The sequence below is a fragment of the Chrysochloris asiatica genome, unplaced genomic scaffold (assembly GCF_000296735.1).
Source record: "Chrysochloris asiatica unplaced genomic scaffold, ChrAsi1.0 scaffold00242, whole genome shotgun sequence".
Lineage (NCBI taxonomy): Eukaryota > Metazoa > Chordata > Mammalia > Afrosoricida > Chrysochloridae > Chrysochloris > Chrysochloris asiatica.
Window position 1 is genome coordinate 13,978 of NW_006408760.1, and position 20,838 is coordinate 34,815.

A 20,838-nucleotide genomic window follows, 5' to 3' on the forward strand; every position below is an offset into this window, starting at 1 on the left:
ATTGATTGAGGAGAAGCTAAAGGACCGGGTTTCATAGGCAGCCAGATCAGCATCTGCATCGTGGAATTATTTAACACATAATACTTTTCAGAGAACAGTTAAAATTATACTCTGCATTGTTGTTGTTAGGTGCCATCAAGTCGGTACCGACTCATAGTGACCTTATACACAGCAGAATGAAACACTGCCCGATCCTGGGCCAACCTCACTATTGTTGCCATGCTTGAGCCCATTGATGCTGCCATTTGGCCAATCCATCTCACTGGGGGTCTTCCTTTTTTTCTCTGACCCTCCACCTTACCAAACATGATATCTTTCTCTAGTGACTGGTCCCTCCTGAAAATATGTCTGAAGTATTGAAGACGAAGTTTGGCCATCCTGGCCTTCAAGGAGCACTCTGGCTACACTTCTTCCAACACAGATCTGTTTGCTCTTTTGGCAGCCCATGGCACTTTCAATATTCTCCTCCAACAGCTATCCCCAAATGGTGTTCTTCCTTCTGAAACAGGTGTGTTTCTGTAAGTCCAAAGAACTGGATCTGAGAAGCAAAAGTATAAGGGAAAACTAAAAGCCATCAAATAAAAAAGAATTATTTTAACTGTAAATACTAAGGGAATATATTTAAAACTGTTGCGCTTGTTGTTAGGAATCATCGAGTCAGTACCGACTCATAGTGACCCTATGCACAACACAACAAAACACTGGACAGTCTGGGCCAACGTCACAATTGTTGCTACATAACATCACAATCGTTGTTACATAACGTCACAGTCATTGCTACATTTGAATCCATTGATACTGCCATTGTGCCAATCTCATCTCATTGTGGGTCTTCCTCTTTTTCTCTGGCTCTCCACTTTACCAAACATGATATCCTTCTCTAATGACTGGTCCCTCCTAACAGCAGTCCAAAGTATGAAAGAAGTATTTAAAACTGGGATATATGTGACACTGTGCAAATAAAAAGAAGGTGTTGACCCATATTCAGATTTAGCTAATGAAATTAAACAAACTCCTAAAGATTATAACATATTATGGTGCTTGCTGAAGTGGAGTTCTGGTGTGGCACTGTAGGATAAACACTGGACTGTGAACCAAAATGTTTGTAGATCAAATCCACCAGATACTCCAGGGAAGCCCTCTAAGGATTGCTATGAGTCAGAACTGACTCAACAGTAACAACAACAGCAAGGTGGTACAAAATGACCAAGTCAGTTCATTAACATCAAGTATCTAATCTCATGGAAAAGGAAGAGTTGAGTTCTATGAGAGTGTAGAGGCTGAGAAGAGTAACCAGTTGCTCTGACTTCACCAAAACATGCCTGTGAAAGGTGAGCTCTTTAGAAGATGGAATCTCTCAAAAAATTTCCCAGAATGGTTTTGGTGTCCTCAGCAACTATCTGGAGGAAGTATGTGTGTTTTAACCATCTCAGGTATTGGGTCATAGAATTACCTAAGAATGGTATCAAGTTAAACATACAATTTAAGTAAAAGGTTGCATTACAATTTGCCAAATAAATCACCCAGTCCACATTGCTGAGAATCTGTAGATCCTGAGACTTCATGTTGCTTGTATATTTCAGGACTTCAGTGCCTATTTTCTGAGCCACCTGTTGGAGAGATTCATTATCCACACCAAAAAGCACTTTGTAGGCTTTTAGACACTCTTCGGAATTATCAAGATTTTCAGGGTCAATGATGCAATGGAAAGACTGTGTGTCTATATTCTTCTTCAGTGAGGTCATTTTTTCATTAATAATCTTCTCACAGGTGTGTAACAGATTCTGAAGGGGTTCTTGGCACCTTATACGGAAAATGTCCATTCGCAATGTCTTCATGAGGTTTGGGAAATCATGCAGTGAAGGGTCCAGACTAGAAACCAAGAATATGGAGGGCTCACACACCTGCTCCTTCTGGAGGTTTTCCAGAATATGCTCTTGGATAGTCTCCAAGAGTTGTTCCTTCTTAAGTGCACTTGTTCTGATGTCTGTGTCCAATTTGGTCCAGACAATGTAGAACTTCTTTGCTAGCCTCTTAATGCCTTTGGCAAGCATCACATGACTCATGCTGAACTGTTCAGATGCAATAATGATAATGAGGTCATACTGACTGAACTGCATTTCCTTCAAGTAATCCTCCAGAGCCTGTGGGGAAGTACTCATGCCAGGCAGATCCCACAACACTACATTTGGAAAATAGGAGGATGAATAGGATGTAGGTTTATAGGTGGTTCTCACTACTCCAGTGGGAGCTGAGGTTTTCTCCTCATGTCCAATGTTGCGCAGCGCATTGATGAAAGAAGACATGCCGTTGCCAGAGGCCCCTGTCACAGCAATGTTCACTGAGGTACTTGGCACTGTTTTCCAAGTCTTCATGGCCTCAGAGATCACATTCAGGAGTTTACCATCCATCAAGTCCTTTTCAATGTTGATGACCCCTGCCTGAGATGAAATGCTGCAATCCTCATGGAAAGGCGCACCAGAAGAGAAGGATGCAGAACATGGGGCATGAAAGGACAGTGAGTGTTCTTCCATGGTGGTAAACAGTGGAGTGACCTGTAGAGGAAGGAACAGCATGGACGTTAGGATGTCTGGATGTACAGGGCTATTTAGGAATCATCACATTTAGCACCCCTTGCCCAAGACTTAGATCTAGAACCAAGATGATAGCAAAGGTGTTTAGAAATAAAGCATCAAGAGCAGGTATACTGGTGACATTCACATTCTTGGGTTGGGGAAGGAGACCTTAAAGAATGATCCATTGCTGAGTAGTCAACCATCTGTCCCAAAGCAGGATTCTGGATACAATAAAGCTAGAGCAACAGAACTTCAAGTCAGTCACTGAGTCCTGAGTGAGGTAAGGGCACTTCCTTAACTCAGTCCTTCTGCATGGTAGGAGGGAAAGTGTTGACTTATGTAAGCTTTCCATACCCAACGGCTCATTTCTGAGATTCTAAATTCCTCACTGAGTTTGTCTTTTTGAGTCAAGAATAATTTTAATGGATAGAAAACATTCATGAAATGTTCCCATCCATTAAATGCATGTGCCCATCTCCCTAGGAGTATATATATAAAAAAATCAAACAAAATTGGTGAATTCACAGTGTCCAAACTGAAACCAGGGAATTAAGTGAACATTGAATAAAGAAAAAGCCTCTGGGAAGATGGTATGGATTCTCTCTTTTTTCTTTTACCATTAACATTCTTTCCTCTTCTTATACCTCTGCAGCAGCAGCATATCTTAGTGGTGGCTTCTGTGGCGGAGAGCCGTAAGCTGTGGGCTGCATTCTCTGAGTACAGAGTCCTGTCTGGCATAGGACTGTGTGAAACAAACCTTATTTTTGCCAATTTACTGTTATGCCTGTTTAGATCTGTCAAAGGGCTGCTTGAGGACATAGGAAATAATGTCCTCAAATTAGATAGCATAGAGACTCCCATAGGACCTGGGGACTGGGAGGAGTGCCAAACAAAGTCCAGCAGGAAGCACCGACACTGGGATTAACTAATGTGAATGAAACATACCAAAGTATGTTGTTGTTATCAAGTCGATTCCAACCCATAGCGACCCTGTATAGGGTTTCCAAGGAGCAGCTGGTGAGCTTGAACCACCAACCTTGCAGTTCAAATGGCTTTGCAGTCTGGCACATCAACCCACAGAGCCACACCAGGACTCCATATCAAAGTATAGGCTTTACTTTTAAGGGCTGATGTGAATGTACTCTATACTACCAACATGAAATTATGCAAAAAGTCCACCCTTCCAATTAACTAAAAACAAAACTGGAAAGAGACATTAGAATCAACTATTTTGAATCTCTGTGGCAGAACTGATTACTCAATAAGAGGAGGGCTTGATGAAGGGATAATCTGCTGTGAACCATGTGTGTCTATCAGTTACCATCCCCATTCTTCAGCCCCTCTTCTGTGGTGGAATCAATTGTTCCATGTTCATAGAATGGCAGACTGCTGCTAGGTCAGGCAGTAGAAATCTTATCCTCTAAATAACCTGCAGTTAAACAACTGCATAGTGGAGGTGGTTTAGCCATGCTATGGCAGGCAGGCACATACCACAGCAGCCACAGTGGCCTTTTCCCAGTATTGTGCTGGACCTTGCTTGCAGATTTAATGTATTAGAGTTTCTTGTGGCAAACTCTGTCAAGTCACTGAAATAGCATAATTGAATCACACTTAAAAAACATTAGCTTGAAAATGTTTTAAAACAGTTTACTGCAAATATAAATAACTGATGACAGTAATCCCTGAGGAACAATCAGATATTTTCTATTTTTGCTCCTTGTTTCTTCCCTGGAATACAAAGAAATCTCTTTTGAATCGCTAGTTAGGCATGGGCTTGAAAACAATAATCCTCAGTGTTCCTGAATGATTTGGAAGGCAGTCTTCAGAAAAAATAGTCAGAGGAAGTCGCTGAACAGATAGATAATTGCATCTTTCAAAGCTTAAAACTAAATTGATTAAATACAAAAGTCAATACTTGGGGAGGGAATTACAGTATAATAATATTCAGATGTCCGAATTTCAAAACCAACAACAACAAAATAACAATAAAAAGAAAGAAATAGGAAAGAATAACCCAAGAGCAAGAATAATATGAAGAGACAGACATTGAGCCTATGAAAGTCAAGATAATGGATGTATTAGAAGACTTTAAGATAATATTAAACACACTCAAAGAAGAAAAGGGCAATTACCTAAAGGTAATAAAGACAACAAAGGAACAAACCAAGAATTTCAAAAAGAGAAACTATAAAAGGAGAATCTAGCAAAAATATTGTTGTTGTTATGTGCCATGGAGTCGGTTCTGACTCATAGTGACCCTGTAACAGATTTCCGAGTCTGTAAATCTTTACGGGAGCAGAAAGCCTCATCTTTCTCCTGCAGAACAGCTGGTAGTTTCGAACTGCTGACCTTAAGGTTCACAGCTCGATTCGTAACCACTACGCTACCAGAGCTCCGTAAGCAGAAATATTAAAGATGAAAAATACAATAAATGAAATTTAAAAAATCACTGGAAGGTGTTAGCAACAGGTTTGAGCGTGCAGAAGAAGAAATCAGAAAATCAAAGAAGAACACAAACTCCAAAAGCTCAAATTCATTGTCATAAAGTCCATTCTGATTCAGAGACCCTATATAGAGCTTCCATGGCTGTCAGTCTTTAGGTAGCAGAAAAGCTTATCTTTCTCTCATAGAGTGGCTGGTAGGTCTGAACTGTCAACTTTGCTGTTAACAGTCCAGCACTTATCCTACAGCATCACTAGAGCTTCTTAGATAAGAAGTTAAGTAAGGTAATTCCAATTACTGAAATTAAAGAGCAACATGAGAAAAATGTCAAGAAAATTGAGAAAAGTCTAATGGAATTGTGGGACAACAACAAGTTATATAACATTTGCAGCATGGAAATCCCAGAAGATATTTGAGGGAAAGAGTGAGAAAAATTGCTGTTCTGATTAGGTGCCATTAAGTAGGTTTTAATTCGTAGCAGAATTGAAACACTACCTAGTTCTGCCCCAGCTGCATAGTCATTACTATGTTCCAGCCCATTGTTGTAGGCACTGTAGCAATCAATCTTGTTGGGAACGTTCTCTTTTTTATCCACAGTCTACTTTACCAAGCATGATATCCCTACTGACAGACTATCCAAAATGCACGAGATGAAGTGTCCCTATCTTCACTTCTAAGAAACATGACATTTTCTTCAAAGAGAGTTTTCTCAGTTCTTCTGACAATCCATCATATATTTAATATTCTTCTCTAACATCAGTCTTCTTTTATTCATTGTCTGGCTTTTGCATGCATGTGAGTTGTTGTTGTTATTAAATGCCATCGAGTTGGTTCAACTCATTGCAACCCTGTATAGGGTTTCTGAGGAGCAGCTGGTGAGTTTGAACCACTGATCTTCTGTTTGAAACTGACCTTATGGTTGAGTGTTTATCTTGCATTGCCATACCAGGAATCTATGCACATGAGTAGTTAATTTAAAATACCATGGCTTGGGTCTGGTGCACCTAATTATCAAAGTAGCATCTTTGTTTTTTAAATACTTTAAAGAGGTATTTTGTATTAGATTTTCCCAGTGCAATACCTCATTTGATTTCTTGACTATTGCTTCCATAAGCATTGATTGTGGATTCAAGTTAAATGAAAATGTTGACAACTTTAATAATTTCTCCATTTGCTATAATGTTGCTTATTGGTGTAGTAGTGAGGATTTTTGTTTTCTTTCTGTTGATGTGCAATCCATATTGAAGGCTGCTGTTTCTGATCTTCATCAGTAAATGCTTCAAGTTCTTTTCTTTCTTGGATTATTTGCTCAAAACCAACACACACACTTTTCCTAATTTAAAATAATACAATATATCTTTATCCTATCCTAACAATAGCCTCTTGGTTTATGTACAGGTTCTGCATGAGCACAATTAAAGTGTTCCCTTGTCTGATATATTATTGCCAAAATTTTCTCTTTTTACTCTTTTAGTGAAATCTTTTGATGCACACAAGTGTCTAATCTTTAGGAGACCCAGATCCAGTCATTTAGTTTGTCTTTTGCTGTTTGTGTGTGTTTAGTTATGCTTGATAGTCTATTTATGTTACATTTTAGGGTCCCTACATTTGTCCCTGAAGTCATGGTGTGATGCTGTAAGATAAACAATGGACTTCTAACCACAGGTTGGTCAGTCAAACCAACTAGCTATTCCTTGGAAATACTACATGAGGTCACAGTGAATCAGAACTGACTTGATGGCACTTAACAGCAACACCAACATGTTCGCACCTATTTTTTCATTGATGTTCTAGAATTTACACTTAGGTCTTTGATCCATCTTAAATACATTTTTGTATGTGGTGTGTAATATCAGTTTTGTTTTATTTTTATGCAGGTGGACATACAGTTTTGCCAGTAGCATTTATTAAAGAAATGATGTCTTCCCCATTTAACTGGTTTTAGCCCTTGGTCAAAGACCAGATGTCCATATGTGGATGGATTTACTTCTGAGTTATCAATTATGTTCCATTGGTCTATGTGTCTAGTATATCAGTACAAGGCTGATTTGACAACTGTGGCTATATAGTAGGTTTTGATTTAGAGAAGTGTGAGGCCTCCTGCTTTGCTTCTTATTAGTAGTGTTTTGCCAATCTAGGGTCTCTTTCATTTCCATAAAAATTGGTGTTTCATTTTTCCATATCTTTAAAGAATGATGTTAAAATCTTGATTTTGTTTTTTTAGTAGATCTCTTTGGGTAGTATTAACATTTTTCCCATGTTAAATCTTCCTAGCCATGAAAATGGTCTATTCTTCCATTTACGCAGGTCTCTTGTTTTCTCCACCACTTGTCTGTTAGTTTGTCATACTGAACATGTTGCTGTGATGATGGAAGCTATGCCACCAGTATTTTAAATACCAGCGGGGTCACCCATGGTGGACAGGTTTCAGTGAAGTTTCCAGACTAAGACAGGCAAGAAAGAAGGAGAGGCAGACTACTTCTGAATGTTTAGTCTTATGAGTAGCAATGGAACATTGTCAGATATAGTGCTGGAAAATAAAAACATTATTAATAGAACCACAATATTTTCAGATATAGTGCCAGAAGATAAGCCCTTTATGTTGGAAGGCACTCATAATATGACTGGGGAAGAGCTGCTTCCTCAAAGTGATTTGATCATGATAAAATGAATGGAGTAAAGCTTTTGAGACCTTAATTTCATGATAGGGCATATAGGAATAAAGGATACAGGAAAAATGGAAATTGTCAAAAGCTAAATGGGAAGCATACAGATCAATATCTTATTAATTATTGAACTGAAATGGACGGGGACTGGACATTTTGAATCAGACAATCATATGGTTTGCTAGGTTGGGCACAACAAACTGAAGAAGAATGGCTTCCCATTCATCATTTCAAGATCTTCCTTGAAGTATAATACTATCTATGATAGAATTATACTTAACTGAACTGCAAAATTGGTTTGAACTGCAAGGTCAGTGGTTCAAACTCACCAGCCACTCCTTGGAAACCCTGCACAGAGTTGCTATGAGTTGGAACCAATTAGACAGCACATAACAACAACAACAACCAACTTCTTAAGTCTGAAATTGATCAAACATAAAATCAAGATGCATTGATAATTACTGGAGGTTGAAATACAAAGGTTGGAAACAAAGAGGAAGAATCAATAGTTGGAAAATATGGCCTTAGTGGTAAAAATGATGCTGGCGATCACATGACAGAATTTTGCATGACCAATGACTTCTTCATTGCAAGTAACTTTTTAAACAACCTAAAAGATGATTATACACATGGAGCTCCTGAGATAGAATGCACAGGAAACAAATTGAGTACATCTGTGGAAAAAGATGGTGAAAAAAACTCCATATTATCAGCCAAAACAAGACCAGGGGCAGACTGTGGGATTGAACATTAATTGTTCATATGCAAGTTCTGGTTGAAGCTGAAGAAAAATTTAAAAAGTCCACAAGAACCAAAATATGACCTTGAACATATTCCACTTGAATTTAGAGATCATCTCAAGAACAGATTTGATACATTAGACACTAATGGCTGAAGACCTGAAGAGCTTTGGGATGACATCAAGAACATCATACAGAAAGAAGCAAAAGATCGTGAAAAAAAACCCAGGAAAAACCAAAATGAATGACACTCTGAAAGTAGAAATGTTAAAGCCAATGGAAGAAATGAGGAAGTCAAAGAGCTGAACAGAAAATTTCAAACGGCAGCTTGAAAAGACTTGAAAAACCAAGTATTATAATGATATGTGCAAAGACCTGAAGGGAATTACTTGCTCAGAATTTCTCAAGATGAAAGAACTGAAGAAAAATATTCAAGTCTCGACCTGCAGTATTGAAGGATTCTATGGACAAAATGTTGAGTGATGCAGAAAGCATCAAAAGAAGATGGAAGGTATACATAGTCACTGTACCAAAAAGAAATGGTCTATGCTCAACTGTTTAATATGATTGAAGTAGCATATGATTGAGAACCACTGGTACTGCAGGAAGTACTCCAAGATGCACTGATGGCATTGGCAAAAAACAAGACTCCATGAAATTATGGAATACAAACTAAAATCTTCAACAAACTAATTTGGCACTGGAGGCACTCATTCACCTATGCCAAGAACCTTGCAAGACAGCTACCTGGCCAAACAGTAGGAAAAGATTCATATTTCGGCTCATTCCAAAGAAAGGTGAATAAATGTAATACTGAAATCATCAAACAATACCATTAATATTTCATGCAAGTGAAATTTTGCTGAAGATAATTCAAAAGTAGCTGCAACATGACAGAGAACTGCCAGAAATTCAGGCCAGATTCAGAAGAGGACGTGGAAGTAGGGATATCATTGCTGATATGAGATGGATCTTGGCAGACAGCAGAGAACACCAGAAAGGTGTTTACCTGTGCTTTATTGGCTATGCAAAAGCTTTTGACTGTGGATTGTGACAAGCTTTGAATAACATTGCGAAAAATGGATATTGCAGAGCATTTAATTGTGTTGATGTATATAACCCAAAGACAGTGGTTAGAACAGAATTGGAGAATACTGATGGTTTTAAATCAGGAGAGGTGTGTGCCAGGGTTCTATTATTTTCATCATATGAATCTAGGAAAATTGTCAGAAATGAAATGGAATGCATAAACATTGATATCCTAAGCATTAGTGAGCTGACATGTACAGGTACTGGACATTTTGAACCAGATAATCACATTGTTTGCTATGTCAGGTATGATAAATTGAAGAGGACTGGTGTCACATTCATCATCAAAAAGAACATATCAAGACCTGTCATGAAGTACAACGCTGTCTGTGATAGGATAATACCCATACACCTACAAGGAAGACCAGTTAATACTCACTATTATTCAAATTTATGCACCAACTGCTAGAGCCAGTAATAATGAAACTGAAGAATTCTACCAACTTCTTCAGTCTGAAATTGATTAAACATGCAATCAAGATGTATTGATAATTACTAACAGTAGGAATGCAGAGGTTGGAAAGAAAGAAGAAGAATCAGTGGTTGGAAAATGTGGCCTTGGTGATGAAAATGATGCTGGCAATAGCATGACAGAATTTTGCAAGACCAATGATTTGTTCATTGCATATAACTTTTTGAAACATAAAAGATGACTATACACATGGACTTCACCAGATGGAATACCCAGAAATCCAAATGACTACATTTGTGGAAAGAGATGGTGGGAAAGCTCCATATCATCACCCAAAACAAGGCCAGTGCAAACTGTGAGACAGACCATCAATTGCTCATATGCAAATTCAGACTGAAGATGAAGAAAATGAAAACAAGTCCATGACAGCCCAAATATGACCTTGAATATATCCCACCTGGATTTAGAGATCATCTGAAGAACAGATATGATTTATAAGACACGAAAGACCAAAGGCCAGAAGAGTTGTGGGATGACATCAAGAGCATCATACAGAAAGAAAACAAAAGGTAATGAAGAAGACAAAAAAGAAGGAAATGACCAAAATGGAAGTCATAAGAGACTCTGAAACTTGCTCTCCAGCATGTTGTTGTTGTTGTTGTTATGTGCCATGGAGTTGGTTCCGACTCACAGTGACCCTACACAGGGTTTCCGAGGCTACACAGACCGCCTCATCTTTCTCCCCCGGAACCACTGGTAGTTTCTAACTGCTGACCTTGTGGCTCGCAGCCCGATTCATAACCACTCTGCTACCAGAGCTAAAAACAAATGGAAGAAGTGAGGATGTACAAGAGCTGGTCAGCTTAAGTAAACAAAGTCAAACATTATAATGAAATGAACAAACACCTGGAATTAGACAACCCAAAGGAAAGAAAACACTCAGCATTTCTCAAACTGAGGGAGCTGAGGAAAAAGTTCAAGCCTCAACTTGCAGTCTTGAAGGATTCTATTGGCAAACTACTGAATGATGCGAAAGCATCAAAAGAAGATGGAAGGAATATACAGAGTCACTTTATCAAAAAGAAATGGTCAACGTTCAACCATTTCAAGAGTTAGCCTATGATTAAGAGCCAATGAAACTAAAGAAAGAAGTCCAAGGTGCACTGAAGGCATTAGCAAAGAATAGGGCATCGGGAATTGATGGAATACAAATTGAAATCTTTCAACAAACTGATGCAGCACCAGAGGCTCTCACTCATCTATGCCAAGACATTTGGAAGACAACTACCTGGTTAACTGATTGGAAGAAAATCGTATTTGTGCCCATTCCAAAGAAAGGTGACCCAATGGAATGCAGAAATCATCGGACAATATCATTGGTATCCTATGTTAGTGAAGTTTTACTATAGTTAATACAAAAATGGCTGCAACCATATATTGACAAAGAACTTCCAAAGGTTCAAGCTGGTTTCAGAAGAGGATGTGGAATATAGGATATCATTGCTGATATCAGATGGATATTAGCTGAAAGCAAAGAATACCAGAAAGATGTTTACTTACTGATTAAGATCCAAGATCACAGCCTTCAGTATGGATTGCCCCTCAATGGAAAGAAAACAAAAATCCTCACAACTAGATCAATAAATAAAATCATGTTGTTGTTGTTGTTGTTGTTGTTGTTGTTGTTGTTGTTAAGTGCCATCGAGTCGGGTCCGACCCATAGCGACCCTGTACAGGGTTTCCGAGGGTGTAAATCTTTACGGGAGTAGAAAGCCTCATCTTTCTCCCGCGGAGCCGCTGGTAGTTTCGAACCTCTGACCTTAAGGTTCACAGCCCGATTCGTAACCACTACGCTAAAATCATGTTAGGTGGAGAAAATATTGAAGTTATCAAAGACTTCATTTTGTTTACAGACACATTCAACACTCAATGGAAGCAGCAGTCAGAAATCAAAGGATATATTGTATTAGGCAGTTTGCAAAAGGCCTCTTTCAAGTGGTAAGGAGTAAAAAAGTCAGTTTGATGACTAAGGTTTGCCTGAGCCAAGCTATAGTGTGTTCAATAGTCTCATATGCATGTGAAAGCTGGGTAATGAATAGGGAAGACTATGGAAGAATTGATGCATTTGATTTATGATGTTGGCAAAGACTATTACAAGTATTAGGGACTGCTAAATGAACAAACAAATCTGTCTTGGAAGATGTGTTCCAGAATGTTCTTTGCAAGTGTTGATGGCAAGGCTTTGTCTCACATACTTTAGGACATGTTGTTTGGAAGAACCAGTCCCTAGAAAAGAACATCATGTTTGTCATAGGATGTCTATGAGTTGGGACTGAGGCACCCAGCAAAATCAACAAATTTTGTTAGATAACTGATAATATTCCTGTTTAATGATGAAGAAACAGAATCTCACAGATAAGAAACAAGCCCAAAATGATACAGATAATGAGAGAGGGATCTAAGATTTTAAGCTAGGAGTATAATTCTGTGTTTCTTTCTACACAGAATCTTTATCTCTGTAGGATGACTCTTATTGAATACTGAACATTCAAGATGTCTTTTGGGGACATCTTGGTCCACATGTTGCCATTTTTCTTCCCTAGATGTTCCCTTCACTAATTTGGAAGAGTATGGTAACCACTTCCTTTTGCTATTTCCCACTCCCATCCTACATTCAAGAAAACTGATTTGCAACTGTGAGGGACATTACCACAAAGTATCCCCCTTTATCAGAACCTTTTGTAGGAACTTTACTTCAATTAACACATGGATATACTCAATGAATTTCTCAGAAAGATGCCCAGAGTTGACAAGGCAGGAACACCATCGTCAGAGATCCCTAGGCATTGGAGTCATAAGTTTCTTAGGCCTCTGACCATAGGAAGCTCTTCAAGGTCCTACCTGTGCAGTCTCTTGGAAAAGAATCGTGGATCTATGGAATGGCTGGGATGATGCCTCCTACCTGAAGGAAGTAGGGGCTGGACTGAGCTGAGTGAAAGGCAAATAGCACAGTGGTTGGCAGTGTCTGAAGGGGCAGTGCTGGTTGGACTTAAGGCAATGGAGCCCTAGACTGGGTCCAAGTGGGGGAGACGTTCTGGAATGAAGCTCTGTAGTGCTAGGGTAATGTTCTTGTCTTTTTATGCTTATATAATTCTATTTATCTTTGCCTCTTCTCATCCATGGTTCAATTCTGTATTTTCCAAATGTGTGTGTATTATATAATTTCTTCACTAGGGAAATCTTGGAGAGAAAAGGAAGACTGTTTAGTGGTTGTTGTTGTTGTAAAGTGCCTTTGAGTCGATTCTGACCCATAGCAACCCAGTAAGGGTTTCCGAGGAGTAACTGGTGAGCTTGAACCGCCAACCTTGCAGTTCAAATGGCTTTGCAGTCTGACGTATTAACCCACAGTGCCACACCAGGACTCCCGTTTAGTGGTATAAGCAAAATAAATAATGAAGTGTGGAAAGTATTTTCAGTCTTCTTATATTCCCTATGATTATCCCTTTCCTTCTCTGGTGCCCCTAGTCTTTAAGTTCTACCTTGTCCCATCTAAACAAACATCTAAGTCTTTGGCCAATGTTCAGAGACACAGAGGTCCTTGGAGGCCTCACAATTGTCCAGGTTCCAGGAGCCAGTTTCCTGGATCACCGTTCTAGCTGTGGGCAGAGAGTTTTCTACTAACATATATGCAAACTGTAGATTCTGCTTCCACTGACAATTGCCCCTCTACTGTGACTATAACAGTCTAGTTCTTGTCAGGGATTCCAAGGAAAATATGTCAGCCAGAAAGGAGACTAGTTGGGCAGCTTGTTTTTAAGTGCCATAGAGTTCGTTCTGACTCATAGCAACCCTTCATAGGATTTCCAAGGAGTTCTCGTGGGTTGAACTGTCAACCTTTCAGTTAGCAGTCCAATGTTTATCCTATACCACACTGGGATCTAAATTATTTTCCCTGACTTTTCTACATCTGAGCACAACCTATTTCATGTGCAAATTGCTTCATCTGGTGTTAGATGTTTGGTATTACATGAATATAAATGCAGATGTTGGCACTTAAGATAAATAATACTACTAGACTCTGTCTCTGGGACTCTAAATACCCAGCGGATATATAATATACTTTGTTTCATTAATGAGGCACTGTGGCACTGTAGGATAAGCATTCAACTGCACAGTGGTATGAACTGCAAGGTCAGTGGTTCAAATTCACCAGATGCTCCTCAGAAACTTTGTACAGGATGGCTATGAGTCAGAACTGACTTGATGGCATTTAACATCAACAACAACTTAATGCTTGGCAGATTAAGTACCTTTCCTTCCTAACTCTGTCCCCGTGATAAGTATGCAGCTGCCCCTTCACTCTTCTGGGCAGGAATTGACTGCTTCATGGTGCACGTACAAGGGCCTTACAAATTCTCTACTTCCCAAAATGTTTCTGTGACTCCACCTGACCCAAGTCATTACCTCCACACTAGTTAGCTAACCTGAGCACCCTGTGCTAGGCCTGGTAGAAGAGAGAGTCCTTCATCACACAGACATCACACGGACCTGCTCCTTTGTCCTCACTGCTTGTTCACTGGGTCTTTCTGCCCTGTACTCTGCTGAGTCACCACTGCTCCAGACTGAGTTCTGTCTCTGAACCCTTACTGAGTTGTGTCACAGTCAGGCCAGGAAGAGACATGGTTAAATTGTGTGAGGTTGGAGAATGCTCCAAGAGGAGTCAGTGTGCATGTGTGTTTGTGTACATGAGGCCCCAAGAAGCTGGCTCACAGCACTGACCCAGCAAGAGAGGCATAAGAGTTCAGTCAGAATTGCTACTGCCCACCTTCCAACCTCCCTTCTTTGGGGAAACTAAGATTATCAAAGGCCTAGTCACTCCAAACATAAGGGAGATAGATCCTCTGGAGGGAGCCCAGGGAGCAGGGTCAACTAGAGAGGGATAGTCAAGCTTGGAAAGAAGAATCAGACTGTGTAAACAGCATCTTCCCAAATTTTCCAATTTAGGACACATTTCACATAAAAGTCAAGCACATACACACGACCGAAACAAAGGCATCACAAAGTCTTTGCCTTTACTCCACTATGATTTCTTTGATTCTATTCCATTCTATTATTCAGTACATTTGTTTTTAAATGCTGATCATAGCCCACTAAATTGACTTCATGGACTAAGTATGGAGAATAAAGAACACTGATTAATCTGCAGGGTTCTACATAGTTCATGTAAAGTCCAACTATCCTGAATCTAAAAAGGAACCCTTGGAAAAAATGAAACCTGGCCTCAGAACAGATGTGGAGTCCGAGGCATCAGAGATCTTCATGATCCCAGAAACCAGTATGGATCAGTGCCCCTGGCTTGTTTCACATTTGATCATTATGAGGAAACATGAGAGAAAGTGGGATTCAATTTCCACATGATCAATGGGGATGATGCTGGAAAGAAAATGTTCTAGGGAGATGGTGGAAAAGATGCGGCATTGTGGGTTAATGAGCTGGACTGCAAAATGTTTAAACTTCAAGGTTGGTGGTTTAAGCTCACCAGCTGCTCCTCAGGTGGTTTAAGCTCACCATCTGCTATACAGGGTCGCTATGGGTCAGAACTGCCTCAACGGCACTTAACAACAACAACAACAACAACAACAATCTCACTTATAAAGGGAAGATCTAGGGCCCAGCAAAAGAAACAGGGATTCTCCAATTCATATGAACATCTGAGTTGAGAGGGATTAAAAGGATAAAAAGTAAGGAGTCCTGGTGTGGCACTATAAGGATAAGCACTGGCCTGCTAGCTCCTAGGTTAGCAGTTCAAACACACCAGCCTTGGAAACCCTGTCCAGGGTTTCACTATGAGTTGGAACCGACTCAACAGCATTTAACAACAACAACAAGGAGCTTTAGATAAGGAACCCTAGTAGTGTAGTGGATTATGGGTTGGGCTGCTAAACTCAAGATTAGCAGTTTGAATCCACCAGTGACTCCATGGGAGAAAGATGAGGCTTTCTGCTCCCATAAAGATTTACAGCCTCAGAAACCATATACAGGGTCATTATGAGACAGAACTGACTCAACGGCACACCACTAAACAACCAACCAAGGATATTTAGATAATAGTTAAGTGCTCAACTGCCAACCAAATATTGGCAATTAGAGCCTTACAATTTGTTTCCATAAAGATCAAAGCATAGGAAACCTCATAGGACTGTTTGATTCTGTCTTAGTGTGTGTGGCTATGAGTTACAATGAGTCACAACAACAAATCTTCGACTAGACACATCTGACTTTAACTCCTACTCCAGGTCCTTATAGTCCATGAGTGGTCCAGACAAGGGCTGCATTCACAATTCCAAGGTATCTCAGCCATTGCCTGGGCCATCTCCATGCTGAGACTCTAGAGATTTGGTGTTAGAGCTTCACTTTCTAATGTCTTTACATTATCACAGTGATAATATAAAACAAGTACTTTAGGAGCACACTTACCAGCTTTTGAAAACAGTGGGGTGTGGAATACAATTGGGGATATTCCTTGGAAGTCACCTCTTCCTGGGGAGATCCACACTCTGGCACCTTTCAAAGCTTGAATCCAGGCTAGTTTTCTCAGAAAGGACAGATGTTAGGTGTGAAGCACCGGGGCTGTCCTAGCGAGAGCAGAGAGAAACCCAGAGAAGAGGAGCTAGAAAACAACAGTCTTGCTGTCCTGGATTCCTTCCCCAGCTAGGTCTCAAAATGCAGCTCAAGCTCACTGCTATGCTTTTTCTAAACCCTCCCCTTCCTGCCCCAGCCTCTACCGAAAGGGGATAAACTACCTAATAGTTTCAGTTTCTATTCCCGGAAATCACATTAGTTCTCAAGGAAAAGGTGCCTGCAGTGTTGCACATGTCCCTTGTGGGACTTAGGTTGTTTAGGGTTGGTATAAGCCACACAAGCCCTGCCCCCACAGAGGTGGACCCAGTGCTAGTAGAGTACAGGATTAGCGTGTCCTGACACAGACCTCTGACTTCTGTCCCCCACCCAAAGGAAGTCCTCTGCTAAGTAAATGTTCAATTTCCACGGAGGCCTGACTTGCAGATAAAGGCAGACTCTCATGGGTAAATCACTACCAGGGGGTACTAGACCTCCCCTAGCTCCAGCACCAGAGTGAGGAGGCTTCATCTGGCTAGCAGCAACTCTGGTTTTCCTCAACCTATGCCTTCTATTGTCTTGTAAGCACTGACTCTTGCAGCACCTCTCCCACTGCTTCTCTTTCTGCCCTGTGCATTCATCTCTCTTCATCTCTTTTTTCTTTAGGAGTTCAACCTCTCTAAGGAGTCCTGGTGTGGTGCAGAGTCAGCAGTTCAAGCTCACCAGCTGCTCCTTGGAAACCCTATATGGGATCGCTATGAGTTGGAACCAACTCGATTGCACCTAACAACAACAAGGTCTTAAGTGGAGTCTTGTGGCCAAGACTGTGTTGGATCTACTCAATGGATTTAATCCTTTTAATATATTGAACCATACAGCGTGGCTCCTTATTGGCATTATTGTCTTGATGTTAACCTTGTTACTTGTTTTTACAGTCTTCTGCTGAGCACTCTGACACCAGCTCTTCCAGCTCCAACTGACCACTGACCACCTTATTTTAAGATATAAAAAGGGGGCAGATGTTGGGAGCTGCTGAGCCAAAGGTCTCTGACTTGGGCATAGTTTATCCAAAGGATTGCAACTGAACATTATGGTCCAGACACTTGAGCTGCTAACAAGTCAAACCCTGTCCTAGATGAACTTGCAGGGCTGCCTCAAGGGACAGGGAACTTTCAAGGTCTTTCCTTGTATTTAGCTGTGTCCTTAGGCTCAGCCTGCACAACAGTCTAGCTGCCCAATCAGTGTTTCAGCTAGCTACCACTAGTTACAGTTTTTCTGATAAAGTTCTTCTTACTGCTGATTTTCTTACTGCTTGTACTTACAGTACAAGATGTTCTTATACTCCTTACCCTCCTTCAAGTACCTCCCCTTGAGCTGTGTATAAAATAAACTCACTGCCTTGGTCTGTGCTGTAGTATCTGCATCAGAATGTTGTGTCCCACCTGGTCCCAACTATATGTGTGTGTGTGTGTGTGTGTGTGTGTGTGTGTGTGTGTGTGTAAACATTTTTATGTCCCACAAAGCAAGGAAATGAAATGAAGCAACCTTAGGATACATCCAAGATTCCTGGAAAATTGGCTAGCGATCTGCCAATCAAGAGAGAACTGCCAGAGCCATTCTTGTTGAGTTTTGTCAAAGTGGGTCACAATAGTATCTGGTTCATGGGCAATAATTGATCCTGGCCTTAGCAATCATGTAAGCCACCAAGGTATGAAAAGGAGTTATAACCTTTTTCTGAGCATTACACACATGCAGCCATTCTATTATGACTTCTTCCTGTCACAGGACACTGGTGGAAGTGTGTGACATTGGAAAGATTAAAACTTGCAGAGGCTTCATGGGATCAACCCTTCATAACTGAGCCAGCTGCAATGAAGATTCCACCTTAATTAGAGCTTCTTCAGCCTCAGGAGTTAATACATGAGGGGAGGACGGTGAAGGATCATCTTGTAAAATCGTAAAAAGTGGTTGCAAGTCATGCATAGTGAGTTTCAAGGTGGGTCATAGTCAATTAATGTCCCCTAATAATTTTTGAAAATTGTTTAATGTATTCAGGACATCCCGTCTTATAGTAATTGCTTGTGGCCAAATAGTCCTGCCTTCTATAATGCTGCCAAGATACTGAAAAGGACATTTTTTTTTACCTTTTTGAGGGCAATGCACAGTCCTGCTTGCTCAAGAGCTAATTGCATATCCCCAAAAATCAACAATACTGTAGCTTCCAGAGGGTGGCCCAAGAGAATGTCATCCATATAATGGGTAACGTAGGCCTCAGGATACTTGTCTCTTATCGGAGTAATTACAGAAGCAATAAATTCCTGACACAAGTAAGGACTGTTAGCCATACACTTCCAATGAAATCTTAAATGAGGCTCCCTATTATTAACAGTTGGGACACTAGAGGGAAATCTCTTTCTATCATCTGGATGCAAAGGGATTGTAAAGAAGCAATCTTTAAGATATATAACAATCAACTGATATGTAAAGGGAATAGCTGTAGGACTTGGAGACCAGGTTGAAGGGAATCCCATAAACTCCATGGTCTTATTTACAGCCCTAAGGTTCTTCAGCACTCACCATTTTCCTGATTTCTTGTTTATAATGAATATTGGTGGATTCCAAGGACTATAAGTGGTCTCTATATGCCCTGCGTTCAACTGTTCTTGGATTAGGGACTTAGCAGCGATCAATTTCTCCTTAGTTAGGGGCCATTGTTTTACTCATACTGGGTCATCATACAGCCAAGTGAATTTTGCTGCAGTTTTCTGGGTAGGAGAAGCAACCCTTAGTAAAAATCCTGATCTGATTAAAATCACAAACCTTGCTTACCAGAACAGGACCTAGGCTGTAGGGGTTCACGCCTCCCTTGGAAGGCCTGTTGCATGGCAGTAGCCATGGTCACTTCCTGCACATAAGGTCCAATTTTGGCACAAAGCCTAATCATTTCTTGTAAATTAGCCCTCTTCTTGTAGGCCGAAGGGCCTCCTTACAATACTTATTAGCATTTTCAAAAGTGTCCAGCTGTCCAGCCTGGCAATCGGCGATAGTGCTTCCCACTGCTTGTGACAAGTGAGTAACGAACTCCTGAAAAGACTCTTCAGGGCATTGTCTGATGCTAGATATGTCCAAAGATCTGTCTCCCTTTGTGGGTAGTTCCTTCCAAGTCCTTTGTGCAGCTAGATTGATCTGCTGATATATCTGAACAGTAAAACGTAGCTGCTGAGCCATTGCTGCATAATCTCCAATCCTCACTAACATATCCAAGGTGATGGGAATATTATGGTTTTGATTTCTTTCTGCTTGCTTAGTGCTAAACTCATGCTAGCTTGTTTTCCACAGAAGGTAATCTCCTGGTGAAAGGCAGGTTTTAGATAAAGTCTGCCAGTCTGATGGACATAGGGCCTCAATTGCAATTGTGTCCAACAGACCTAAAGTAAAAGGAGCAGTAGGTCCATGCATAGAAATTGCTTATTTAAGTTCTTTCAGGGTCTTGAGAAGGATGATCTGATGCTCTAGGAGCATTTGACACAGATTATGAGGATCAGGCCTCTCTAGGACCAGATAGACTCCTTGTGGAAAACCCATTATATCTTCCCCTGTTATACTTGCTTCTCTCAAGGCCTTTTGAACTGGAGATAAAGCAGGCAGAGCACAAGATAACTGCTCACTCGCTTTTGGCATTAAGCCCAGCACTTTCGGTTTCATGCAGGCAGTATTTGCCTCAGCCAGAGATAACAGCCAAGTGAAGGACACATATCTCTGATTTTTTCCTCCCAATCTGAGTTGGAGCCCTCTGCTTCTGGGTCCCTTTGTTCTTTTAAGGAACAGTTTAGGGGACAAGTGGAGGCTCCTTGTTCTCCCAACTCTCCTTTTGTAGTGCCGATGACTCAGGCGAGCGTAGCTCTTCACATCCCTGCACTGTCTGCCATAAATTCTCTGCAAGTTCAGGATGTGAATTACAGGCCACTCTTTCAGAGTTAGGCCAAGGATCTAAACTATCATGCACAAGCATCCTGAGAGAAAATGTATGAAGTGGTATCTTATCAGGGCCTTCAGCAGTATACCAAACATGTAACTGCTTTCCAACCTTCTCCAAGGTATCCAAATTTACAGTCCCTTCCTTTGGGAACCAGGGACAGGTATCTTGTACAAAATCTAAAAACTAAGCAAGCTGAACACCTTTAATAGGAGTTCCTTTGGCCCTCACTAGAGCCTTAAGCATATCTACAAACAACTTCCGGTCCTTTGACCCTTAAATCCCCATGGTTTTACACCCAATTGAAACTCTAATCAAC

General features: G+C 40.6%; 1 protein-coding gene across 1 annotated transcript; it reads right to left on the bottom strand.

Annotated features, from left to right (window-relative positions):
• Positions 1-454: 454 nt before the first annotated feature.
• Positions 455-19,771, bottom strand: LOC102812984 (immunity-related GTPase family M protein 1-like). Its single transcript, XM_006873479.1, has 4 exons — positions 19,539-19,771; positions 18,688-18,829; positions 1,524-2,555; positions 455-538 (listed from the first exon to the last, which is right to left on the bottom strand). The coding sequence occupies exons 1-4, from the start codon at positions 19,769-19,771 to the stop codon at positions 455-457; spliced, it is 1,491 nt and encodes a 496-aa protein (XP_006873541.1).
• Between the last annotated feature and the right edge of the window lie 1,067 nt (positions 19,772-20,838).